The sequence below is a fragment of the Lithobates pipiens genome, unplaced genomic scaffold, assembly GCF_037356315.1.
Source record: "Lithobates pipiens isolate NorthernLeopardFrog02 unplaced genomic scaffold, aLitPip1_a1.2 Scaffold_18, whole genome shotgun sequence".
NCBI classification, from domain to species: domain Eukaryota; kingdom Metazoa; phylum Chordata; class Amphibia; order Anura; family Ranidae; genus Lithobates; species Lithobates pipiens.
Window position 1 is genome coordinate 264,199 of NW_027507758.1, and position 24,314 is coordinate 288,512.

Here is a 24,314-nt window from a genome sequence, read left to right on the forward strand (position 1 = left end):
GGGGCCCAATCATTTTGCACGCCCCACTTTTCATTTTTTTATTAGTTAAAAAAGTTTCAAAAATCCAATAGATTTCATTCCACTTCACAATTGTGTCCCACTTGTTGGTGATTCTTCACAAAAAATAAACATTTTATATCTTTATGTTTGAAGCCTGAAATGTGGCAAAAGGTTGAAAAGTTCAAGGGGGGTGAATACTTTCGCAAGGCACTGTATGTGCAGCCTTAGTGTCTAATACAGGTTTCTATCAAAGCCTTCAATTGGGACATTTGCTGGCAGCAGTGTCTCTGATCCAGAGCTGCAAATATTTCTGGAGTCGGATTTTTAGGTCACCTACAGAGCAAAGCTCCATATGACATGTTTAGGCCTTTTCTATTGTCCTGAGAATCTTGCCCCAATGACTGGTAAGTTGACCAACTAGCTCCTGGATGTTGCTTCATTTTGCTCAGTAATTATACATGTGTGGCATAGAGTGGTGGTATTAAAGTTTATTTAATAAAAACTCACAAACCTAAAATCAGAAGACAGACAAATGTGAATAGAGTAACAGCAAGTTATCTGTCATTATCCATGAAACTCTAGGAGGCCTCATCAATGCACTGGAAGCAGGCTTGTACTGGCCATTGGGACTACCAGGAGTTTCCCGGTGGGCCGATGGCTCAGTGGGCCACTCTGATGTAAGGGGGGTGCTGATGGGACACTCTGATGTAAGGGGGGTGGTGATGGGACACTCTGATGTAAGGGGGGTGGTGATGGGACACTCTGATGTAAGGGGGGTGATGATGGGACACTCTGATGTAAGGGGGCTGGTGATGGGCCACTCTGATGTAAGGGGCTGCTCATGGGACACTCTGATGTAAGGGGCTGCTCATGGGACACTCTGATGTAAGGGGCTGCTCATGGGACACTCTGTTGTAAGGGGGCTGGTGATGGGACACTCTGATGTAAGGGGGCTGGTGATGGGACACTCTGATGTAAGGGGGCGGGTGATGGGACACTCTGATGTAAGGGGGTGGTGATGGGACACTCTGATGTAAGGGGCTGGTGATGGGACACTCTGATGTAAGGGGGCTGGTAATGGGACACTCTGATGTAAGGGGGCTGGTGATGGGACACTCTGATGTAAGGGGGCTGGTGATGGGACACTCTGATGTAAGGGGGTTGGTGATGGGACACTCTGATGTAAGGGGGCTGGTGATGGGACACTCTGATGTAAGGGGGTGGTGATGGGACACTCTGATGTAAGGGGGTTGGTGATGGGACACTCTGATGTAAGGGAGCTGGTGATGGGACACTCTGATATAAGGGGGCTGGTAATGGGACACTCTGATGTAAGGGGGCTGGTGATGGGACACTCTGATGTAAGATGGCTAGTAATGGGACACTCTGATGTAAGGGGGCTGGTGATGGGACACTCTGATGTAAGATGGCTAGTAATGGGACACTCTGATGTAAGGGGTTGGTGATGGGACACTCTGATGTAAGGGGGCTAGTAATGGGACACTCTGATGTAAGGGGGCTAGTAATGGGACACTCTGATGTAAGGGGGCTGGTGATGGGACACTCTGATGTAAGGGGGCTGGTGATGGGACACTCTGATGTAAGGGGGTGGTGATGGGACACTCTGATGTAAGGGGGCTGGTGATGGGACACTCTGATGTAAGGGGGCTGGTGATGGGACACTCTGATGTAAGGGGGCTGGTGATGGGACACTCTGATGTAAGGGGGCTGGTGATGGGACACTCTGATGTAAGGGGGCTGGTGATGGGACACTCTGATGTAAGGGGCTGCTCATGGGACACTCTGTTGTAAGGGGGCTGGTGATGGGACACTCTGATGTAAGGGAGTGCTGATGGGACACTCAAAATGTAAATGGGCCGGTCTGGATGAAGTCCAGGGCCAAATTTCTGTCCCAGTCCAGCCCTGACTGGAAGTTGGCATACGATTCCTATGAGAGCCTTCTTGGCTTCCAGGTACCTGCCTGCAGGGGCGTAACTATAAGGGGTGCAGCAGTTGCGACCGCAACTGGGTCCTGTGATGCAGGGGGCCCATGCAGCCCCCTCTACATATGGCCGGCAGCAGCATAGGCAGCTAGGGATACCAATGCACCATGCACACGGGTGTCTGGAGGTGGAGGGTGACTAGCAGAGCTCCATGCTCGACTATCGCACTGGCTTCTCTTTAGTTGTGCATTCCCCGCATGACCTGTGTCCTCGGCCGGCTCCACAGAGTACCCCTCTCCTGCTCCATGCATTGCCGCTCAGTCCGATGTCTGTTCTCCCCAGCCAGAGTCCCGCCCCCCCCGAGTCCGGCCCACTCTGCACTGCATACTTCTCCCGGGTAAACAAACTTGAAGCACACAGATGCAGTGCAGCCCTATGAGAGCCCCCCGGAGGACACTGCAAGCTTGTCTGCCAGCCCCCCTCCTCCCCCGTCATACACAGATGATGAAAGGTCTTTCTGGGAGATATGCTGATCGCCCGTCCAGCACACTGGATGGAGCCCAGGCCAACATGAATGAGTGCACAGCCTGCAGCTTGGTCATGGTGAGTGAGAGGACCCCATCCCCCACACACCATTACATACCCCCTCCACCTCCCCCTGGGGACAGGGACCCCTTCTCACGTGGGGACAGGGACTCCTTCTCACCTGGGGGCAGTAACTTCATCTGCCCTGGAGAAAAGGACCTCATCTCTTCTGGGGACCCCATCCTGCCTAGGGACAGTCCCCCAATGGGGCACCTAAAAATAAAAATAAAAAAATAAAAAAAAACTACTGATACCAGTGGTGGAACTACAGGGCTCACAAAGGTCATACCTGTGACTACGCCCTGTAGTTCCACCGCCGGTCTTGGAGGGAAGGGCCTGGCTGGGGTTCAGGGGGGCCCTTCATGGTTTCTTGCATCGGGGGCCCTGAAGGTTCTAGTTACGCCACTGCCTGCCTGTTCTCAGTATGACTAGACACTGCTACTTACCTTTGCCTGATACACCTAGATTTGATCACTTGCTTGACCCAAACTTGGATTTGCTGTTAACTACATCCCTAAAACAATACTCGGCTCTCGTTATCTGCAGCAGTGACTTTGGCTACTTAACTCTGACAACTTATTGGTCCTTAGCTTGCAATCACTGGGAGAAAGCTCCAGTTAAAGTCCAGTAATCCTGTGTTTCAGAAGATCCATCACTGAAGTCCTGGTGGCACCCAAGATCAAGTGCACCACAGCAGTGGTCATCAGACCATAACAGAACCCTGAGCCTTAAGCCCCATACACACCATCAGATTTTCTGCTGATTTTTTCCTTTAGATTTACCAAAAACCTTATAATATGAGGTCAAACCTTAGGAATTTCAATGTGTCTGCAATCAGGCCGGCCCTTCACTACATGGTTTTGGTAAATCTGAAGACAAAAATCAGCAGAAAATCTGATAGAGTGTATGGGGCATTAGAAGACACAGATGGTGGAGAAGTTGGGTGGTGGACAGCAGTCATCACAGGAGATGGGTAGTGGACAGTTGTCACAGGTTGTGGAAAAAGAATAATGGGTGGTGGACAGTTGTCATTGGTGGTGAAGGAAGGACCGCAAGAGATGAGTGACAGGCAGTAGCCACAAGAAGTGAACAGGAACTGTAGAAGATGGATGATGAACAGTAGTATCGGGTGGTGGAGGAGGAATCACAGAAGACGGGTGAGGGCTAGTAGTCACAAGTCTGCATAGGTGGCAGCTAGCTTGAACAGGTGGTGAAGGAGGAACTGGAGAAGATAGTGGACAGCGGTTACAAGTGGTAGAGAAGGAATTGCAGGAGATGGGTAGTGAACAGCAGTCCCAGGTAGTGGAAGGAGAATTACAGGAGCTGGTTGGTGGACAGTAGTTACAAGTGGGGGATGGTTGGTGGGCAGCAGTCAAGGGTGGTGAAGAAGGAATCATTGGAGATAGTTGGTGGGCAGCAGTCACCGCTGATAAAGTAGTTGCAGGAGATGGGTTGTAAAGAGTAGACACAGCTGGTGGAGAAGGAATGGCAGGGGATAGGTGGTGCACAGTCGTTTGGAGCGGTGACAACCTAAATAAGACTTCACCCCTTAGAAATATTTTATATATGAAAATGTAGAATATACACACTTTTCATTGACTCATTCATTGTCTACAGATCCATTCCCCATCCTGGATGAAGTGGAGAATTCCACAATAACGTTTCCTCAAAGTTCCCGATATGATGACTTCTGCTAATTGTTACTGAATGGAATCTTCTTCAAGTCACTCGGTTCAAATGTTCCTTCTGAATAATGCCGAATAGCAAGCGCTCTATTCAAAGGGAAAAGTGTATCTTAAAACTGTTCAATAAAGCTGTAGGTAGTAATGAAAACCATCATCTACAATAGTTATTTCGATGATAATCTATTTCATTTGCTGTTGGTTACACAGACCATAAACTCCTTCACAGCAATCCTTCCACATGGAGTGAAATATATGGTAAGGAATCCCCTAAAATGCGCGGGTTGTGTCGGAATCAGAAGATGGATGTTCCATTTACTTCATGGTGGTCATTCCATCCGCTGTATAAAAGGTCTCCAAAGTCTGGAAGATGGATACCTCATTAGATACCTCCTAAGATTGGACAATGTATGGAAACATCCCCCGTGCTCTCAGAACATAAGGCTACAACTCCAGACTCTGGCCATAGTCATTAGTAATTGGTTATTCAAGTCCATGCCTAATACTTTGGGGAAGACAGCACAATCGTTGTGTGTCTGGTGTCTTTGTAGACTAGATGGCTGGTACACTAAATTACCAAAATGACCTGCCTTTACACGCACTTGAATTCTAATGGCATCCCAGTCTTAGTCCGGAGGGTTCAATATTGAGTTGGTCCACCCTTTGCAGTTATAACAGCTTCACCTCTTCTGGGAAGGTTGTCCGCAAGGTTTAGGAGGGCGTCTATGGGAATGTTTGACCATTCTTCCAGAAGTGCATTTGTGAGGTCGGGCATTGATGCTGGATGAGAAGACCTGGCTCACAGTTTTCTGCTCTAATTCATCTCAAAGGTGTTCTATCGGGTTTAGGTCAGGACTCTGTGCAGGCCAGTCAATTTCCTCCACCCCAAACTCACTCATCCATGTCTTTATGGACCTTGCATTGTACACTGGTCCAAATCATTTGGTGGAGGGGGGATTATTGTGTCAGGTTGTTTTTCAGAGGTTGGGCTTGGCCCTTTAGTTCAAGTGAAGGGAACTGTTAGAACCCATATACACTATTGGATTTTCTGCAGATTTTTGTCTTCAGATTTACGAAAACCATATGAGGTCAAACCTTAAGAGTTTCAATTTGTATGCAATCAGGCCCTTGCACTACATGATTTTGGTAAATCTGAAGACAAAAATCTGCAGAAAATCAAATAGTGTGTATGGGGCTTTAAGGCCTAGCAGTGATCTTTAAAGGTCACCTGGATCTCACTAAACCATCATCTCAGAACCCAGTGCCTTTTATGGGAACCCTGACGCTACATCTTCAACCAACACCCCATGACAACCACACCCTAAAATTCAAAAATTTCCTGGCACTCGGAGATTTCAACCTTTGGGCAAACGAGCCCAAAGACCCCATCGCGACTGCCTGCATCAATCAACTAGAAGAACTGGGTCTACAGCAACTGATAAAGACTCCCACACATGGATCAGGACACACCCTGTACCTCATTTTCAAACAGAACATCGACGTCAACATACTCGACAACATAACTCTGCCATGCACGGATCACCACGCCATCAAATTCAAAATCGCTACCAACATCACCAACGAAAGACGGAATCCTGTAACAACGCACTGGACCAGATCGCATAAAAAACTGTACTCCGAATCCTTCAAATCCACTCTGTCCAACAAGATAACTACAATAACCTTAAACCACTCTACGGAGGAAACACTCAACTCCCTGAACAAGGCATTACTGCAATCAGCAGACTCGGTAGCACCAAAACGCAGGGCTCTCATCAGGAAGAAAAATGCTGGATGGTTTAATAGCTCCCTCTCCGTACTAAAGCAAGAACGCAGAAGAGCGGAAAGAACATGGAGAAGAAATCCCACCGAGGAAAACCTATTTAACTACAAAGGTCTGACAGAGAATTATCGGAAAGCAATCTTCAAAGCCAAAAAGGACCACTTCTCATATACAATCTCAACGGCCGCAAACCAACCACGGGAACTGTTTAAACTGGTTAATCAATCAATGAATCCGGTGTGCCTAGAACCCCCAGAAAGCGAATCCCAGGATTACTGTGACAAACTGTCAGATTTTTTCATCGATAAAGTCAAAACCATCAGGGAAACAATTTGTCAGAAGAAAACATCCAACCTCAGCCAGCAAATACATAAAGAGGATGTCCGCACCAACATACCGCAACCGCCAAAATTTTCACTATCCCCAATTACCGTAGACAGCGCAAAAAACATCATTAATAAACTGCGTGACAGTACCTCACCTATTGACATCATCCCCACAAAACTACTGAAAGAATGCTCCGACATCGTGGCTCCAACCATAACCCACCTCATAAACCGATCATTCCACGAAGGGATTGTTCCCAGCATCCTCAAACAAGGCATTGTCAAACCTCTACTCAAGAAACCAAACCTGGACCCTCAGGATCCAAACAACCGTAGGCCGATTACAAGCCTCAACACCATTTCTAAGATCATGGAGAAAGCTGTAGTACATCAGCTACAACTTCACCTGGATACTCACAAACTCCTGGACCCGCTGCAATCAGGCTTCCGCCCGGGTCATGGAACAGAAACAGCTCTCCTCAAGATTTGGGATGACGCCCTCGAAGCAGCAGATGACGGAGAGCCGTGTCTCCTCGTACTGCTAGACCTAAGTGCAGCGTTTGATACAGTAGATCACAATACTCTACTCGTCCGCCTCACAGAAGTAGCCGGAGTCCAAGACATAGATCTCCATTGGTTCGCGTCCTTCCTAGGAAATCGGTCACAGACAGTGAAACTAGGAAAATTCCTCTCCGAAACTCGGGCAGTCACCTGCGGAGTCCCTCAAGGCTCTCCGTTGTCACCCGTTCTCTTCAACATTTACATTCGCCCACTCCTTCAAATCATCAGATCCTCAGATCTCTGCTTCCACTCTTACGCTGACGACACGCAACTTTATTTCCGGATCAATGGAAAAAAAGATCACCAACAACAACTTGAAAACTGCCTCAAATCAATAGAGGACTGGATGACCACCAACTCCCTCCAGCTGAACCAATCAAAGACAGAGCTTCTTATCTTACACCCAAATCATAAACCCGCAACCAAAACCTCCTGGTCTCCACCCACCGTCTTTGGGCAGACTATCTCCCCAAAGACCAAAGCCAAGAGTCTCGGGGTTATTTTAGACGCACAAATGTCAATGGATGCACAAATAGGATCTGTAGTCAGTCGATCTCACCATCTGCTGCGCATGCTCCGCAGACTCATCCCTTTTATCCCAAAGAATGACAAAGCAGTGGTAGTTGGAACAATCATTAATTCACGACTGGACTACGCAAACTCGCTTTACATAGGATTACCACAATATCAACTTGTGTGATTACAACTGATCCAAAACACGGCGGCAAGGCTGATAACAGGAAAAAAACCCTGGGAATCCATTTCTCCTTCACTGAGGAGCTTACATTGGCTAACCGTAAAAAATCGGATCACGTTCAAGACCCTTTGCCTCACCCACAAATGCGTGCATAGAGAAGCTCCGCAATACCTAATGGAGAAAATAAATCATTACACACCAAACCGCAGTCTTCCATCAGCCAACAAAAACCTCCTCCTCGTGCCCAAAGCCCGGTATAAATCCAAGGGGGATCGGAGATTCGCTGTCCAACACCTCGGCTATGGAATGCTCTACCAATAAACATCCGCCTGGAAGAAAATCACCTGGCTTTTAGGAAAAAAACTCACTCGTCATATACCGCCTCCTCCCAGTCTGCATATAGATATCAGATATGCCAACCGCTGATAACAACAAACAAGAGAATACTCGTTTGGTTGCTCACTATGAACTCTTTATTTAATTTTTTTAATTTAATTTAATTTTTTATTTTACATCAAGGGGTACAGGACAGCCAATTTAGACATTTCAGCACATGGACAAGTGGACATTCCCCCTACCTTATAAATAGACCTGGTCTGGCGGCCATTTTACATTCTGTCTTATTTCAGTGTAGGGACAGGACGCTGTGTGGAGCAGGGAGAGACTGTAGTGACACAAATCGCTAGCTATTAGGTCCACAAAAGTCCTTTTAAAGACTGGTATGGTATAGGTGTATTACAGTATATAGGGTTGAGTGCACTGCTGTGCTGGTGATTGCAGCAGCTTGTCTTTTGTCAGTGTAGGGAAAGGACGCTGTGTGCAGCAGGGACAGTCAGTTTAATCATTAGCTATTACTATTAGGTCCACAAAGGTCCTTTTAAGGCAGGGCTCGACAAAACCGGGTGCCAGGTCGCATTGGCGACTAGAATTAGCGACCTGGCGCCTGGGGCAGCACAGCTAGGGGTCTCCTGTCTCCGTGGACCACCCCGGCGTGATTGCGTCGGGCCGCGCCGCCGGCGGCCGGTAATTGAGCCCCCGGCTTTGAGGCCTTCTGTGATCCTATTCCTTCTGGAATCTGGCGCCCTCTTGTGGTGGCCGTTGTAATTACAACCAGCAATGCTAATGGAAATATCTCCTTCCATTTACTTAGAACACCTAAACATATACACACACACACACACATATATACATACACATATATATACATATACATACATACATACATACATATACATACACATATATATATATATACACATATATATATATATACACACACACACTTTTTTTTTTTTTTTTCTAACACCCTAGAGAGTAAAATGGTGGTCGTTGCAATAATGTCTGTCACAACGTATTTGCACAGCGGACTTACAAGCGCACTTTTTTTGGGGAAAAATAATTTATTTAATAAAAAAAATAAGACAACAGTAAAGTCAGCCCAATTTTTTTTATATTGTGAAAGATAATGTTACGCCGAGTAAATCGATACCCAACATGTCACGCTTCAAAATTGCGCCCGCTCAAGGAATGGCAACAAACTTTTACCCTTTAAAATCTCCATAGGCGACGTTTAAAAAATTCTACAGGTTGCACGTTTTGAGCTACAGAGAAGGTCTGGGGGTAGAATTATTGCTCTCACTCTTCCAATCTCAGCGATACCTCACATGTGTGGTTTGAACAACGCTTTCATATATGTGTTCGCTTCTGCACGCAAGCTTGGCGGGACAGGGCGCGTTTAAAAAAAATTTTTTTTCTTTATTTTAACTTTTATTTTTTTCACTGTTCTTTAAAAAAAAATTGTGTCACTTTTATTCATATTACAAGGAATGTAAAAATCCCTTGTAATAGAAAAAAGCATGACAGGTCCTCTTATATATGAGATCCGGGGGGTCAGAGAGACTCACATCTCATATTTACACTAAAATGCAATTTAAAAAAAATGTGTCATTTGAAAAAAATAAAAAAATAAAATGTCCCTCTAAGAGCTATGGGCAATGACTTGGAAACAGGTGGGGGGCGCTATCTTCCCCTCACTCGTCTCCATGTCAGGCCAGGGACAGGTCCAGATCGCCGTCACCGACCCGGCTCCTAACTTTTTTAGCTGGCTCCTAGATTCCAAGCAAATTTGTCAACCCCTGTTTTAAGGACTGGTATAGGTGAACAGTATATAGGGTTGTACATGTATAATATACTTTCTTCCAAATATAGAAAGAGTATTATACTTGACTGCTGCCCTATTCTGCAGCAGTCCTTTATCAGTGTAGGGACTGAGGTACAGTCTGCAAATCACTAGCTACTTGGTCCACAAATGGTGCTGGTGTCAGTGCTCTCTATCTCGGTGCTGGTGTCAGTGCTCTCTATCATGGTGCTGGTGATCATCTCCTGCACCCTCATCATAGCCTACCCTGACCTTTCCTCTCCTCCCTGGCCTTCATGCGCTCCCGAGTCCTGAATTGTCAAAATTTCACAAATAAAAAAAAGAATGCTTGTCGTTGTGGATCCCAGATTCACTTCATACATGTATGTCAATGGCCATGTAGTGGGACTATGTGTGCACAGCTAGTAATTATTTTGTGGCTGGAAATATGACCTGTAGGTTTTTAAAGTTCGCCTGCCATTGAAGTCGATGGGGCCCGCCGCAAACTTTGCGGTTCGTGAACTTTCGGCCGCGTTCGCAGTTCGCGAAAAGGGCCAGTCGGAAGTTAGTCCATCTCTAATGGTGGTGCTCCACTGCGTGAGGTCCTGAGATATTGCTGGTGGGAAGATGACCCATCTATGGAGGTGCTCCACAAAGAGAGGTTCTGAGGTATCCCTGGTAAGATGATGACCGGTCTATGGAGGTATTTGACAAAGAAAGGTTTTGAGATATCTCTGGTAAGAAGGATGGCCTGGCTATGGCAGTGCTCCACTGTGAAAGGTCCTGAGATATCTCTGGTAAGAAGGATGGCCTGGCTATGGCGGTGCTCCACTGTGAAAGGTCCTGAGATATCTCTGGTAAGAAGGATGGCCTGGCTATGGCAGTGCTCCACTGTGAAAGGTCCTGAGATATCTCTGGTAAGAAGGATGGCCTGGCTATGGCAGTGCTCCACTGTGAAAGGTCCTGAGATATCTCTGGTAAGAAGGATGGCCTGGCTATGGCAGTGCTCCACTGTGAAAGGTCCTGAGATATCTCTGGTAAGAAGGATGGCCTGGCTATGGCAGTGCTCCACTGTGAAAGGTCCTGAGATATCTCTGGTAAGAAGGATGGCCTGGCTATGGCGGTGCTCCACTGTGAAAGGTCCTGAGATATCTCTGGTAAGAAGGATGGCCTGGCTATGGCGGTGCTCCACTGTGAAAGGTCCTGAGATATCTCTGGTAAGAAGGATGGCCTGGCTATGGCGGTGCTCCACTGTGAAAGGTCCTGAGATATCTCTGGTAAGAAAGATGGCCTGGCTATGGCGGTGCTCCACTGTGAAAGGTCCTGAGATATCTCTGGTAAGAAGGATGGCCTGGCTATGGCGGTGCTCCACTGTGAAAGGTCCTGAGATATCTCTGGTAAGAAGGATGGCCTGGCTATGGCGGTGCTCCACTGTGAAAGGTCCTGAGATATCTCTGGTAAGAAGGATGGCCTGGCTATGGCGGTGCTCCACTGTGAAAGGTCCTGAGATATCTCTGGTAAGAAGGATGGCCTGGCTATGGCGGTGCTCCACTGTGAAAGGTCCTGAGATATCTCTGGTAAGAAGGATGGCCTGGCTATGGTGGTGCTCCACTGTGAAAGGTCCTGAGATATCTCTGGTAAGAAGGATGGCCTGGCTATGGCAGTGCTCCACTGTGAAAGGTCCTGAGATATCTCTGGTAAGATGTTTACCTGTCTATGGCGGTGCTCCACTGTAGGAGGTTCTGCGGTATCTCCCATAAGATGATGGCCTGTCTACGGAGATGCTCCAGTGCTGGAGGTTCTGAGGTACATCAATCTGTAATCATCTTTGTCAGTTTGGACTAACAATGCCCGCAGGATCCTCTATTTTTAGTTATTCGATATTATAAAAGAATGTTTGGTAGAAATCTGCACAGAGTCTGGGAGTTTTGGGGATAGATATAAATTAAACTTTATACACAATGGGATGGCAGTTCCTGGATTTTTTTTTAAGGCAGAGTACTTTATATGCTATTCAAGATGAGTGTTGATCCATCATAATAAATAATCAGAAATAAAAGATTTCACACAGGTTCTGTGGGCTGCCGAGCCCAAAATATTATATTTGATTATTATAGATATTTAGACATAAATTAAACATTCAATTTCATTATAATACAGAATATCTACATCCAAAACATTTCTTTACTGCACCTTACCAGTCCTTAGATGTGATGGCTGCATTGGTTTTCTGGCTAAGAACATATCCTATAGAAAATGACTTGTTTTAATATAGCAAAACCTTCATTCAGCAATCCATCACGTAATGGAGATGAAGAAAGGTGGTCATATTAGAAGTTCAGTCTGGGTGACAACCAGGAGGCCCTCCACAGGGAAAAGATTGCAGACATAATGGGACAAGAAGTGTGTTATACCCGGGACCACCAGGTGAAAATTAAGGTAAAACACACCTGAAAAAAAGAAAGCCAATGCAGCCACCACGTCTAAGGACAGGTAAGTTACAATATTTGAAATTTATTTTTGATTGAAAAATCCAGGGAAACATAAAAACTAACATATATCTGTTCTCAGCAATGGCAGTTTGGTGTGAGAAGCTTCTGATGCGAAGCGTCTGACAGAGAACCAGTTTGCCGCGATCTCATCCTCTATACAAGGGGTCCCAAACTTTCTAAACAAATTGTGAGGGCTGGCTTAGCCCTGCCTTCTCTGGGCTGGCCGCTCAACTGTCGGCTAATTGCCAGCTCTCATCTCTCTCCACAGTTACCAGCTGTTCCTGATGATGCTCGTCTGACCTGCCTACTTAAAGCTGTTCAGCTCACTTCACCTCTGCCTTCGCCTTGGTCACATCACAAGAAACCATCTCCTGCGGTTCTGTTTAAAGACTGGCTTGCTGACATCCCTTCTGGCTCCTTAGGGTGGCCGGACTGTGGCCAGTGAGAGTGGAAAATGCCCCATCATCAGTGGTCAGTAAAAGTAAACAAAGCCCCAAGCTCAATGGGAGTAAAATACAGCCCAGGGCTGATGGTTGGTGGAAATAAAAGAATGAACTAGCACCTCTGGTCAATAGAAATAGTGTTCCATTGTTGGTCAGGAGGAATTGTGCCCCAATAATGGTGTCAGTGGGAGAAATCGTGCCCCAGGGGCCAGCAAAGAGTTGCAGTTTGGGGACCTCTGCCCTACACTACATCACCCAATCATAACCAAATCCCAAACTGCACACTTACCCTGCCTGTACCTGAACACTTCCCCCAACAAAGGGGGGGAAAGTGTATGAAAGGGAATATGTGGTCATATAGGTCATAGTTGTATGTAATAGTTTGCATGGAGTTTTTATTTTAGTGTTACAATGTAATGATAAGGAATCACAGAGTTCAGCCCAGTAGAGAAAAGGTCTCCTATAAGTTATGGGGGGGATGAGGCCGAGAACTGCGCTCGGATCTTCTCATAGCGCTGTAACTCCTGCTGGGACACGGATGGTTGAAGACGACCAGCGGCCTGAAGAAAATGTTCCATGCGTAGAACCAGCTCTGTAGAATGTTCCTTGGCACCTACAAGATGAGAAGAGAAAGTAACAACATAACACCCACTTCTGTCACCTGATCCCGAGGGTCAAAGATAGCATGAGAAAATATCCGATTCTAGAGAGATCACAACCGGCATTGGAGTCTTTAGAAATGATCAGAAAACCCAGAGAAGTTAATTTTATCCTTCCATTCTGATATAATGCATAAAAAGACTGCAGTCCACACAATGACCTCCTCACCTGACCTCCCCCATTCATTGTGACCTTTTCTTTGACCTTCCACTTTGACCTCACCATGACTCGTCCTTTCATTTAACCCTCTTTCCCAATGACCTCCTCATCTGACATCTCCCATTCCATCTCCACCTCATCATCCTAATCCACATGGGCCTCTCACCCTTATTCTTCTCTCCCATTCATTGTGACCTTTTCTATGACCTTCATCCACTTTGACCTCACCAAGACAAGTCCTTTCAAAGTTCATTTGACCTCTCCCCTTCCACTGTGACCTTTACAATAACCTATGTGACGGGAGTCACTTTGGGTGGAGGCCTCTCATTCACTTTGACAACTTCAGGGGCTCTTTCATCTCACCCTCATCTTCCTCATCCACCACGGGGACTCCACCTCATCTTCCTCATCCACCACGGGGACTCCACCTCATCTTCCTCATCCACCACGGGGACTCCACCTCATCTTCCTCATCCACCACGGGGACTCCACCTCATCTTCCTCATCCACCACGGGGACTCCACCTCATCTTCCTCATCCACCACGGGGACTCCACCTCATCTTCCTCATCCACCACGGGGACTCCACCTCATCTTCCTCATCCACCACGGGGACTCCACCTCATCTTCCTCATCCACCACGGGGACTCCACCTCATCTTCCTCATCCACCACGGGGACTCCACCTCATCTTCCTCATCCACCACGGGGACTCCACCTCATCTTCCTCATCCACCACGGGGACTGCACCTCATCTTCCTCATCCACCACGGGGACTGCACCTCATCTTCCTCATCCACCACGGGGACTGCACCTCATCTTCCTCATCCACCACGGGGACTGCACCTCATCTTCCTCATACACCACGGGGACTGCACCTCATCTTCCTCATCCACCACGGGGACTCCACCTCATCTTCCTCATCCACCACGGGGACTGCACCTCATCTTCCTCATCCACCACGGGGACTGCACCTCATCTTCCTCATCCACCACGGGGACTCCACCTCATCTTCCTCATCCACCACGGGGACTCCACCTCATCTTCCTCATCCACCACGGGGACTCCACCTCATCTTCCTCATCCACCACGGGGACTCCACCTCATCTTCCTCATCCACCACGGGGACTCCACCTCATCTTCCTCATCCACCACGGGGACTCCACCTCATCTTCCTCATCCACCACGGGGACTCCACCTCATCTTCCTCATCCACCACGGGGACTCCACCTCATCTTCCTCATACACCACGGGGACTCCACCTCATCTTCCTCATCCACCACGGGGACTCCACCTCATCTTCCTCATCCACCACGGGGACTCCACCTCATCTTCCTCATCCACCACGGGGACTCCACCTCATCTTCCTCATCCACCACGGGGACTGCACCTCATCTTCCTCATCCACCACGGGGACTCCACCTCATCTTCCTCATCCACCACGGGGACTCCACCTCATCTTCCTCATCCACCACGGGGACTCCACCTCATCTTCCTCATCCACCACGGGGACTCCACCTCATCTTCCTCATCCACCACGGGGACTCCACCTCATCTTCCTCATCTGCCAAGGCGTCTCCCCCTCATTTGGCAAAGCATCTCCCCCTCATGTTCCTCATCTACCATGGCCTCTCCCCCTCATCCACCATGTCCTCTCGCCCTCATCTTCCTCATCCACCACCATTTTTTATAGAACGCCCTTTTAAAGCCAAAAAGATAAATCAATGGCCCATTACATGGTAACATTAAAATGGTTGTAAACCCACAAAAAATAAAAAAAATAAAACAGCTGAAGAAACGGCACAAACGAGCTGTTGCTTCAGTGCGCATTGTGCCGATGACGTTCAGCACATGCTAATACAGGGGATATTTCCTAAACTGTGCAGGTTTAGGAGATATACAGGGTAGCTACAGATAAGTCTTATTATAGGCCTCATTATAGGCTTACCTGTAGTGAAAAGTGGTTTGTAAGAGTTTCCAACCACTTTAAGATGACCGTTTTAATTGCAATATTCCCTCTGAATCTCATTCTGGATCTGCCCCCAGATTGTGACTGGACAGGGAAAGGAGAAGCAGCACAGTGATGAGATGATTTCTCTGTCACTCTTCCCATTCCTCCTATCAGCACATGAACTGATTAGAACCTATTGTGGCTTCTTCCTCTCACACTCCACCCCCGCTGGACAAGGACTGCAAAATGCAGATACCAAGTTCAGCGATTGTATAAAAAAACAACAACACATTAATGATGTATTAGTGATTACAGAGCTGAATTATTTGTGTCTATAGTATCTGCTGAAGTTCAGCTTTAAAGCGGTAGTAGATTCTTGAAAAAAAAAGGATTTCCTCCAGCAAGGCATTATCATAATGTGTGCACTGCATACTAGCACATTATGGAAGACTTGCCTTGAAACCAAGGCCTTCAGCGGGGCGCTCTCACTGTTGCAGAAGCTTCTATCTCACCCGGTCTTCCTTTCTGGATTTGCGGGCTGCGGCCCCTTGAATGGCCGAGCCGCAATGAAGTCATTCACATGCGGGAGACTTGGCCATGGCACACAGCTCCGAACAAGCGGCAAAGGTTTGCAGTTTCTTCAAAGCGCATGGGCTGGTGACATCACCGGCTGCTGCTTACTGGAATATCTCCTACAAGTTTAGGAGATATTCATTCTACCTACCTTTATTATAAGCCTACCCATAGGTAATGATCAAAATGTGGAGACACATAGGGATAGCAGTAAGAAAACACTAAAGCTTATCCATGAACCATCTCATTGGTGTGGACTGCATTGGCCTCAACTCACCTTCCTGAAGGCGTTGAACCTTCTCTTTTATGGCCGCCATCATGGCGTCTGCACACAGAGCGTAGAGGTCTGCTCCAGTCAGGGCAGGTGGACAGTATTCTAATACAAGAGACAACTCCACTGCTGGGTCCAAACAGAACCTACAAGAAAGGAAGCGGAGATGAGATCACCAAACCCGCAGCAAACCCAGGGACAACCATCAATCATCAAGGTGATAATATAAAAGTGACCACTAGAGGAGGATTATGGGGGCCCAACAGGATTCCACATTTTTATCAAATGGCTCTTGAAGGGAACCCCTCAACATCGAAAACATTATTACAATCCTCTAACTTGTTTCTCCTCGGATTCTTGGGCAACTTGGACCTGGGGCTCCACTATCAGAAATGAAACGCGTTACCTTCGAGCCGTCAGCTCTATAATTGCTGTGTGTCAGGATCCCTCTTCTCTAGAAAGGCTAATCACTGCTTCACCCCCCCCCCCCCCCCCCAAATGACAATGCCTCTACCGCCAATAAGGGAATCTCATTGGAAAGGGGGGATTGTCAGGAAGATGGGGAGAGGTTGGAGATGAAGTCATGACTAAATGCGGTGAGAAGCCGTCTCTGGAGGAGGAACCTCCCACTGCCAGCTCTGGTCACACGGCCATTTGCAGACAAACCAATTCTGAACATCCCACGTCCACTGCCATCTATACCTAAAAATAGTGGCGATGGACCGCCATTACCCATTTCATCCTCTCTGCTCTGGTGAGTCGGAGATCCTCCTTTCTGACTCAGAGAGCAGGACAGGTTCTCTCTATACCAAGATATCGCTGATATGAAGACATGATAAGGGGAACTCACTTGTGTGTTATGGCTTCAAGGACCCGCAGCTGGGACTCCCGATTATCATTAATGCCGACATAAACTAATTTATCAAACCTGGAAGAGAAGACATCAAATCATGAACGTGTCAGATTCCCAGAATGCTCTGCAGCAGAACAATGTTTAATAGACAACGACCTATGTACCGCGCTGTGAACGGGCGCATTATAATCTGCCATTTATTAGAGAACGTTGGTCCTCCATTGAAGGATACGAGGGCTCTGAACGGATCTTCATTCATATAACTCTGAAGCCAAACCCTTCCATTGTGGTTTGGTGGAGCAGAGGAAGGCTGAATCGGCTGTCAGTTGTTTTACCATTTGTATCTAATTGGGGAGGATTTCCCTTCACTTCCTGTCCACTGCACAGGAAGTGGGAGGAGATATTTCCAATGTGAGGGAGATTTCCTCAGTTGTCACAGAAAGAGGTGTCCCCATTGGAAGATTTCCCCTCTATTCCTGGTCTTGTGGCAACCCGAAATCAAGGTCTTACCCTCACTTTCATTACCGGAGACATTGGTGATCCGGACAATTCTAGAGACCGAGGACACCGACTGCAAAATAAAGAGCTGACAGTGGTTCTAACCCCCCACCACCATCCAAATCTAGAGGAAATGGTTTGCCCTTAGTTATAGGAGGACTCGGAGTGTCTTGTGGTGTGGACGTTTGCCTTCTCCCCAGGATCGGTACAGTCTCATTACCATCTCATTACCAAGAAGGGACGGACTGCACCTAAATGAGGAGGGTGCAGATCAGCTGGGATTAAGGATGGCCAAAAAGTTAGAGGGGTTTTTAAACTAGGCGATGGGGGGGGGGGGTTCAGAGATAGAGATAGTCAGCGTGGAGCATATTCCAGAGGGTAATATTAGGGGCAATAGTGGGTGGGTAACCAAAGCACATAAACCCAAGGTAAATATAGTAGCAAGTCCTAGTTGTACTGCCGCAGCCCCAAATCCACAATGGCTCAAAAGTGATCTGGTCTAGAAATATTTGGACAGAATAAAGGTGGATAAAGCACCTGGCCCTGATGGCATCCACCCACCGATCCTAAAAGAATTGAGCTCTGTAATTTCAAAGCCATTGTATCTAATTTTTAGGGACTCATTAATGACAGGAATAGTACCACTGGATTGGCGCAGGGCCAATGTGGTGCCTACTGTATATTTAAAAGGGAACAAAGTCTTTACCAAGTAACTATAGACCTGTTAGTTTAACTTCTATAGTTAAGAAGATACTGGAGGGGTTAATTAAAAGACCACATAGACGAGTTCTTTCAGGAAAAAAATATTTTGAGCAACAGACAGCATGGATTCATGAAAGACAGAAGTTGTCAGACAAACCCGATTTCTTTTTATGAGGTGGCAAGTAAAACCTTGGACAGAGGGGTGGCGGTGGACGTGGTATACATGGACAGAGGGGTGGCGGTGGACGTGGTATACATGGACAGAGGGGTGGCGGTGGACGTGGTATACATGGACAGAGGGGTGGCGGTGGACGTGGTATACATGGACAGAGGGGTGGCGGTGGACGTGGTATACATGGACAGAGGGGTGGCGGTGGACGTGGTATACATGGACAGAGGGGTGGCGGTGGACGTGGTATACATGGACAGAGGGGTGGTGGTGGACGTGGTATACATGGACAGAGGGGTGGCGGTGGACGTGGTATACATGGACAGAGGGGTGGCGGTGGACGTGGTATACATGGACAGAGGGGTGGCGGTGGACGTGGTATACATGGACAGAGGGGTGGCGGTGGACGTGGTATACATGGACAGAGGGGTGGCGGTGGATGTGGTATACATGGACAGAGGGGTGGCGGTGGACGTGGTATACATGGACAGAGGGGTGGCGGTGGATGTGGTATACATGGACAGAGGGGTTGCGGTGGACGTGGTATACATGGACAGAGGGGTGGCGGTGGACGTGGTATACTTGGACAGAGGGTTGGCGGTGGACGTGGTATACTTGGACAGAGGGGTAGCTGTGGACATGATATACTTGGACACAGGGGTGGAGGTGGACGTGGTATACTTGGACAGAGGGGTGGCTGTGGACATGATATACTTGGACAGAGGGGTGGCGGTGGACGTGGTATAGTTGGACAGAGGGGTGGCGGTGGACGTGGTATACTTGGACAGAGGGTGGGCAGTGGACGTGGTATACTTGGACAGAGGGGTGGCTGTGGACATGATATACTTGGACACAGGGGTGGAGGTGGACGTGGTATACTTGGACAGAGGGGTGGCTGTGGACATGATATACTTGGACAGAGGGGTGGCGGTGGACGTGGTATAGTTGGACAGAGGGGTGGCGGTGGACGTGGTATACTTGGATACAGTTCCGCACACACGGCTCATGTGTAAGGTAAAGTCTACAGGTTTGGAAATATCAGTTTGTAGATGGATAGAAAACTGGCTAAAAGACAGAATTCAGAGAGTCGTGGTTAATGATTCTTACTCTGAATGGTGTAAGGTTATCAGTGTTGTACCCCGAGGTTCAGTGTTGAGACCCTTACTTTTTAATATCTTTATAAATGATATTGGGTCTGGGATCAAAAGTAACATTTCCGTCTTTGCAGATGACACCGAGCTATGCAGGGGAATAACGTCCTTACAGGATGTCTCCAATTTACAAGCCGACCTCAATGCTCTGTCTGATTGGGCGACTATGTGGTAGATGAGGTTTAATGTTGAAAAATGTAAAGTTCTGCACTTGGGGGCTAAGAATATGCATCATACATACTAGGGGGAGTACAACTGGGGGAATCCATAGTTGAGAAGAATCTGGGGGGGATCCATAGTGGAGAAGGATCTGGGGGGGATCCATAGTGGAGAAGGATCTGGGGGGGATCCATAGTGGAGAAGGATCTGGGGGGGATCCATAGTGGAGAAGGATCTGGGGGGGTCCATAGTAGAGAAGGATCTGGGGGAATCCATAGTTGAGAAGAATCTGGGGGGGATCCATAGTGGAGAAGGATCTGGGGGGGATCCATAGTGGAGAAGGATCTGGGGGGGATCCATAGTGGAGAAGGATCTGGGGGTCCATAGTAGAGAAGGATCTGGGGGGATCCATAGTGGAGAAGGATCTGGGGGGGTTCATAGTGAGAAGGATCTGGGGGGGATCCATAGTGGAGAAGGATCTGGGGGGGTCCATAGTAGAGAAGGATCTGGGGGGATCCATAGTGGAGAAGGATCTGGGGGTTTTAGTAGATCATAAGCTCAATAATAACATGCAATGCCAAGCTGCGGTTTCCAAAGTGAGCAAAGTCCTTTCCTGTATAGGAGAGGTCTGGACTCCAGATGGATGATATCATCTGTACAAATCATTAGTAAGACCTCATCTGGAATATGCCGTTCAGTTTTGGGCTCCAGTTCTCAAAAAGGATATCGGGGAACTGGAGAAAGTGCAGAGAAGGGCAACCAAACTGATAAGAGGCATGGAGGAGCTCAGCTATGAGGAGAGATTAGAGGAACTGAATTTATTCTCTTGATAAGAGGAGATTAAGGGGGGATATGATCACCATGTATAATATATAAGGGGGGGATATGATCACCATGTATAATATATAAGGGGGGGATATGATCACCATGTATAATATATAAGGGGTCCATATAGGGAACTTGGTGTCGAGTTCTTCACTTTACAGTCAACAAAGAGGACAAGGGGGACTCTTTACATCTACAGGAAAAGAGATTTCATCTCCAAATACGGAAAGGTTTCTTCACAGTAAGAGCTGTGAAAATGTGGAATAGACTTCCTGCAGAGGTGGATCTGGCCCAATCAGTGGATTGCTTTAAGAAAGGTCGGGATTATTTCCTAAGTGTACAGAATATAACGGGGTGACATTTATAGGTAAAGTTGATCCGGGGAAAATCCAATTGCCTCTCGGGGGATCAGGAAGGAATTTTTTCCCCTGCTTTAGCAAATTGGATCATGGCTCTGCTGAGGTTTTTATTTATTTATTTATTTGTGGTTGAACTGGATGGACTTGTGTGTCTTTTTTCAACCTGACTAACTATGGAGCGAGGACTGGAAACGGCCCCCCGATGGAGCGAGGACTGGAAACGGCCCCCCGATGGAGCGAGGACTGGAAACGGCCCCCCGATGGAGCGAGGACTGCAAACGGCCCCCCGAATGGAGCGAGGACTGGAAACGGCCCCCCGAATGGAGCGAGGACTGGAAACGGCCCCCCGAATGGAGCGAGGACTGGAAACGGCCCCCCGAATGGAGCGAGGACTGGAAACGGCCCCCCGAATGGAGCGAGGACTGGAAACGGCCCCCCGAATGGAGCGAGGACTGGAAACGGCCCCCCGAATGGAGCGAGGACTGGAAACGGCCCCCCGAATGGAGCGAGGACTGGAAACGGCCCCCCGAATGGAGCGAGGACTGGAAACGGCCCCCCGAATGGAGAGAGGACTGGAAACGGCCCCCCGAATGGAGAGAGGACTGGAAACGGCCCCCCCGAATGGAGAGAGGACTGGAAACGGCCCCCCCGAATGGAGAGAGGACTGGAAACGGCCCCCCCGAATGGAGCGAGGACTGGAAACGGCCCCCCGAATGGAGCGAGGACTGGAAACGGCCCCCCGAATGGAGCGAGGACTGGAAACGGCCCCCCGAATGGAGCGAGGACTGGAAACGGCCCCCCGAATGGAGCGAGGACTGGAAACGGCCCCCCGAATGGAGAGAGGACTGGAAACGGCCCCCCGAATGGAGAGAGGACTGGAAACGGCCCCCCCGAATGGAGAGAGGACTGGAAACGGCCCCCCCGAATGGAGAGAGGACTGGAAACGGCCCCCCCGAATGGAGAGAGGACTGGAAACGGCCCCCCCGAATGGAGAGAGGACTGGAAACGGCCCCCCCGAATGGAGCGAGGACTGGAAACGGCCCCCCGAATGGAGCGAGGACTGGAAACGGCCCCCCGAATGGAGCGAGGACTGGAAACGGCCCCCCGAATGGAGCGAGGACTGGAAACGGCCCCCCGAATGGAGCGAGGACTGGAAACGGCCCCCCCGAATGGAGAGAGGACTGGAAACGGCCCCCCCGAATGGAGAGAGGACTGGAAACGGCCCCCCCGAATGGAGCGAGGACTGGAAACCGGCACCTGAATGGACCGAGGACTGGAAACCGGCACCTGAATGGACCGAGGACTGGAAACCGGCACCTGAATGGACCGAGGACTGGAAACCGGCACCTGAATGGAGCGAGGACTGGAAACCGGCACCTGAATGGAGCGAGGACTGGAAACGGCCCCCCGAATGGAGCGAGGACTGGAAACGGCCCCCCCGAATGGAGAGAGGACTGGAAACGGCCCCCCCGAATGGAGAGAGGACTGGAAACGGCCCCCCCGAATGGAGAGAGGACTGGAAACGGCCCCCCCGAATGGAGCGAGGACTGGAAACCGGCACCTGAATGGACCGAGGACTGGAAACCGGCACCTGAATGGACCGAGGACTGGAAACCGGCACCTGAATGGACCGAGGACTGGAAACCGGCACCTGAATGGACCGAGGACTGGAAACCGGCACCTGAATGGACCGAGGACTGGAAACCGGCACCTGAATGGACCGAGGACTGGAAACCGGCACCTGAATGGACCGAGGACTGGAAACCGGCACCTGAATGGAGCGAGGACTGGAAACGGCCCCCCGAATGGAGCGAGGACTGGAAACGGCCCCCCGAATGGAGAGAGGACTGGAAACGGCCCCCCCGAATGGAGAGAGGACTGGAAACGGCCCCCCCGAATGGAGCGAGGACTGGAAACGGCCCCCCCGAATGGAGCGAGGACTGGAAACCGGCACCTGAATGGACCGAGGACTGGAAACCGGCACCTGAATGGACCGAGGACTGGAAACCGGCACCTGAATGGACCGAGGACTGGAAACCGGCACCTGAATGGACCGAGGACTGGAATGGGCATCGGCAGGAGACACCGGTTAATTCTTGAGTTTCAGAACGGTGTGCGCAGCATGAATGAAATGGTCTCCTTTGATTGGGAAGTCTAAAGCCAGATAAAGAACCCCAAGCCATTATATATCCCCTCCTCCCAGCTTCTAGAATCCATCCCCAGTTCATTTATCTCACCCCCTTCTTATTTATCACATCCCCACTTTATAATGATTACTCCCTCAGGAGATATACAGCAGATATTCTGAAATACATGTATCCCATATATCACAACTGGGAATACAATAATACAATATTTTGGGGTCCCAGCTGATAGACAAGGACTGAACTATATCAGCTCCACCCACAGAGGAGGTCTTATTGGTTGTGTGCAGAGTCCTCATATTTTATCCAATCTCCTCTAGGACTCCAATCTGAGGGCTCTGTACTATGAAAGATTAAAATCCGATTGGTTGGACCTGACACATGAGTGTTTGTATGTATTCTCCTAATTCTGCCCCGGGATCCGCAAGAACATTGAGATTCGATCGCTCACCTCCCTGGTCGTAGCAGAGCAGAGTCCAAGAGATCTGGCCGATTTGTGGCTCCAATCACAAAGACATCATTTGAGGAGTGCAATCCGTCCATCTCCGCCAGCAGCTGGGACACCACCCTGCAAGAGAACAAAAATAAATCAGAGGGCCTAGAACATTGAGCACCCCACATGACATCGGGGGACCACCCTGTGTGTAACAGAACGTCCCACACTCCGCTTGAATGCTTCCATCATATACCACTTCCTCCAGTCTGAATATAGATATAAGATATTATAGCCGAATTACAACCAAGTACTAGGCAGGACTCGTTTGGCTGCAAATCCGGAACAGTTTTAACAAGAATACAGGCTTTTATACACTTGAGAAAGACATTCCCGCCTCCTGATCATATTACCCTAACAATACAAACTAACCAGAAACATAAATGAACATGAGCTAATTAACGAATCATTTAACCAGCTTAGGTGACTCAGAGGCCTGACTTGCCGTCTTCTATCTCAGAAGACACAATCCACATTATCAGAAGTATAAACACAGAACATCTTCATACAATAGCAGACCTAGGAGGCCCCAGACAGGTGGCTTGCTGATGACATCAACATCAGCTATGAGTCCCACACTGACAGAGACCTTCATGGCCTTTTTAACCACTTGCCTACCGGGCACTAACACCCCCTTCCTGCCCAGGCCATTTTTCAGCTTTCAGCGCTGTGGCACTTTGAATGACAATTGCGCAGTTGT

At 48.6% G+C, this 24,314-nt stretch overlaps 1 protein-coding gene across 2 annotated transcripts in view; it reads right to left on the reverse strand.

The window, feature by feature from the left end:
- LOC143986922 (peroxisomal ATPase PEX6-like) overlaps positions 1 to 23,689 on the reverse strand; it is a gene marked incomplete at its 5' end in the record, with an annotated part of 40,297 nt that extends 16,608 nt beyond the window's left edge. The window contains 4 exon segments of one of the 2 annotated variants that reach the window (XM_077485331.1): positions 11,787 to 13,262; positions 16,268 to 16,407; positions 17,112 to 17,189; positions 23,573 to 23,689. In XM_077485331.1, the coding sequence (XP_077341457.1) occupies positions 13,117 to 13,262; positions 16,268 to 16,407; positions 17,112 to 17,189; positions 23,573 to 23,689 (481 nt within the window). 2 annotated transcript variants of the gene reach the window in all.
- Positions 23,690 to 24,314: the final 625 nt, after the last annotated feature.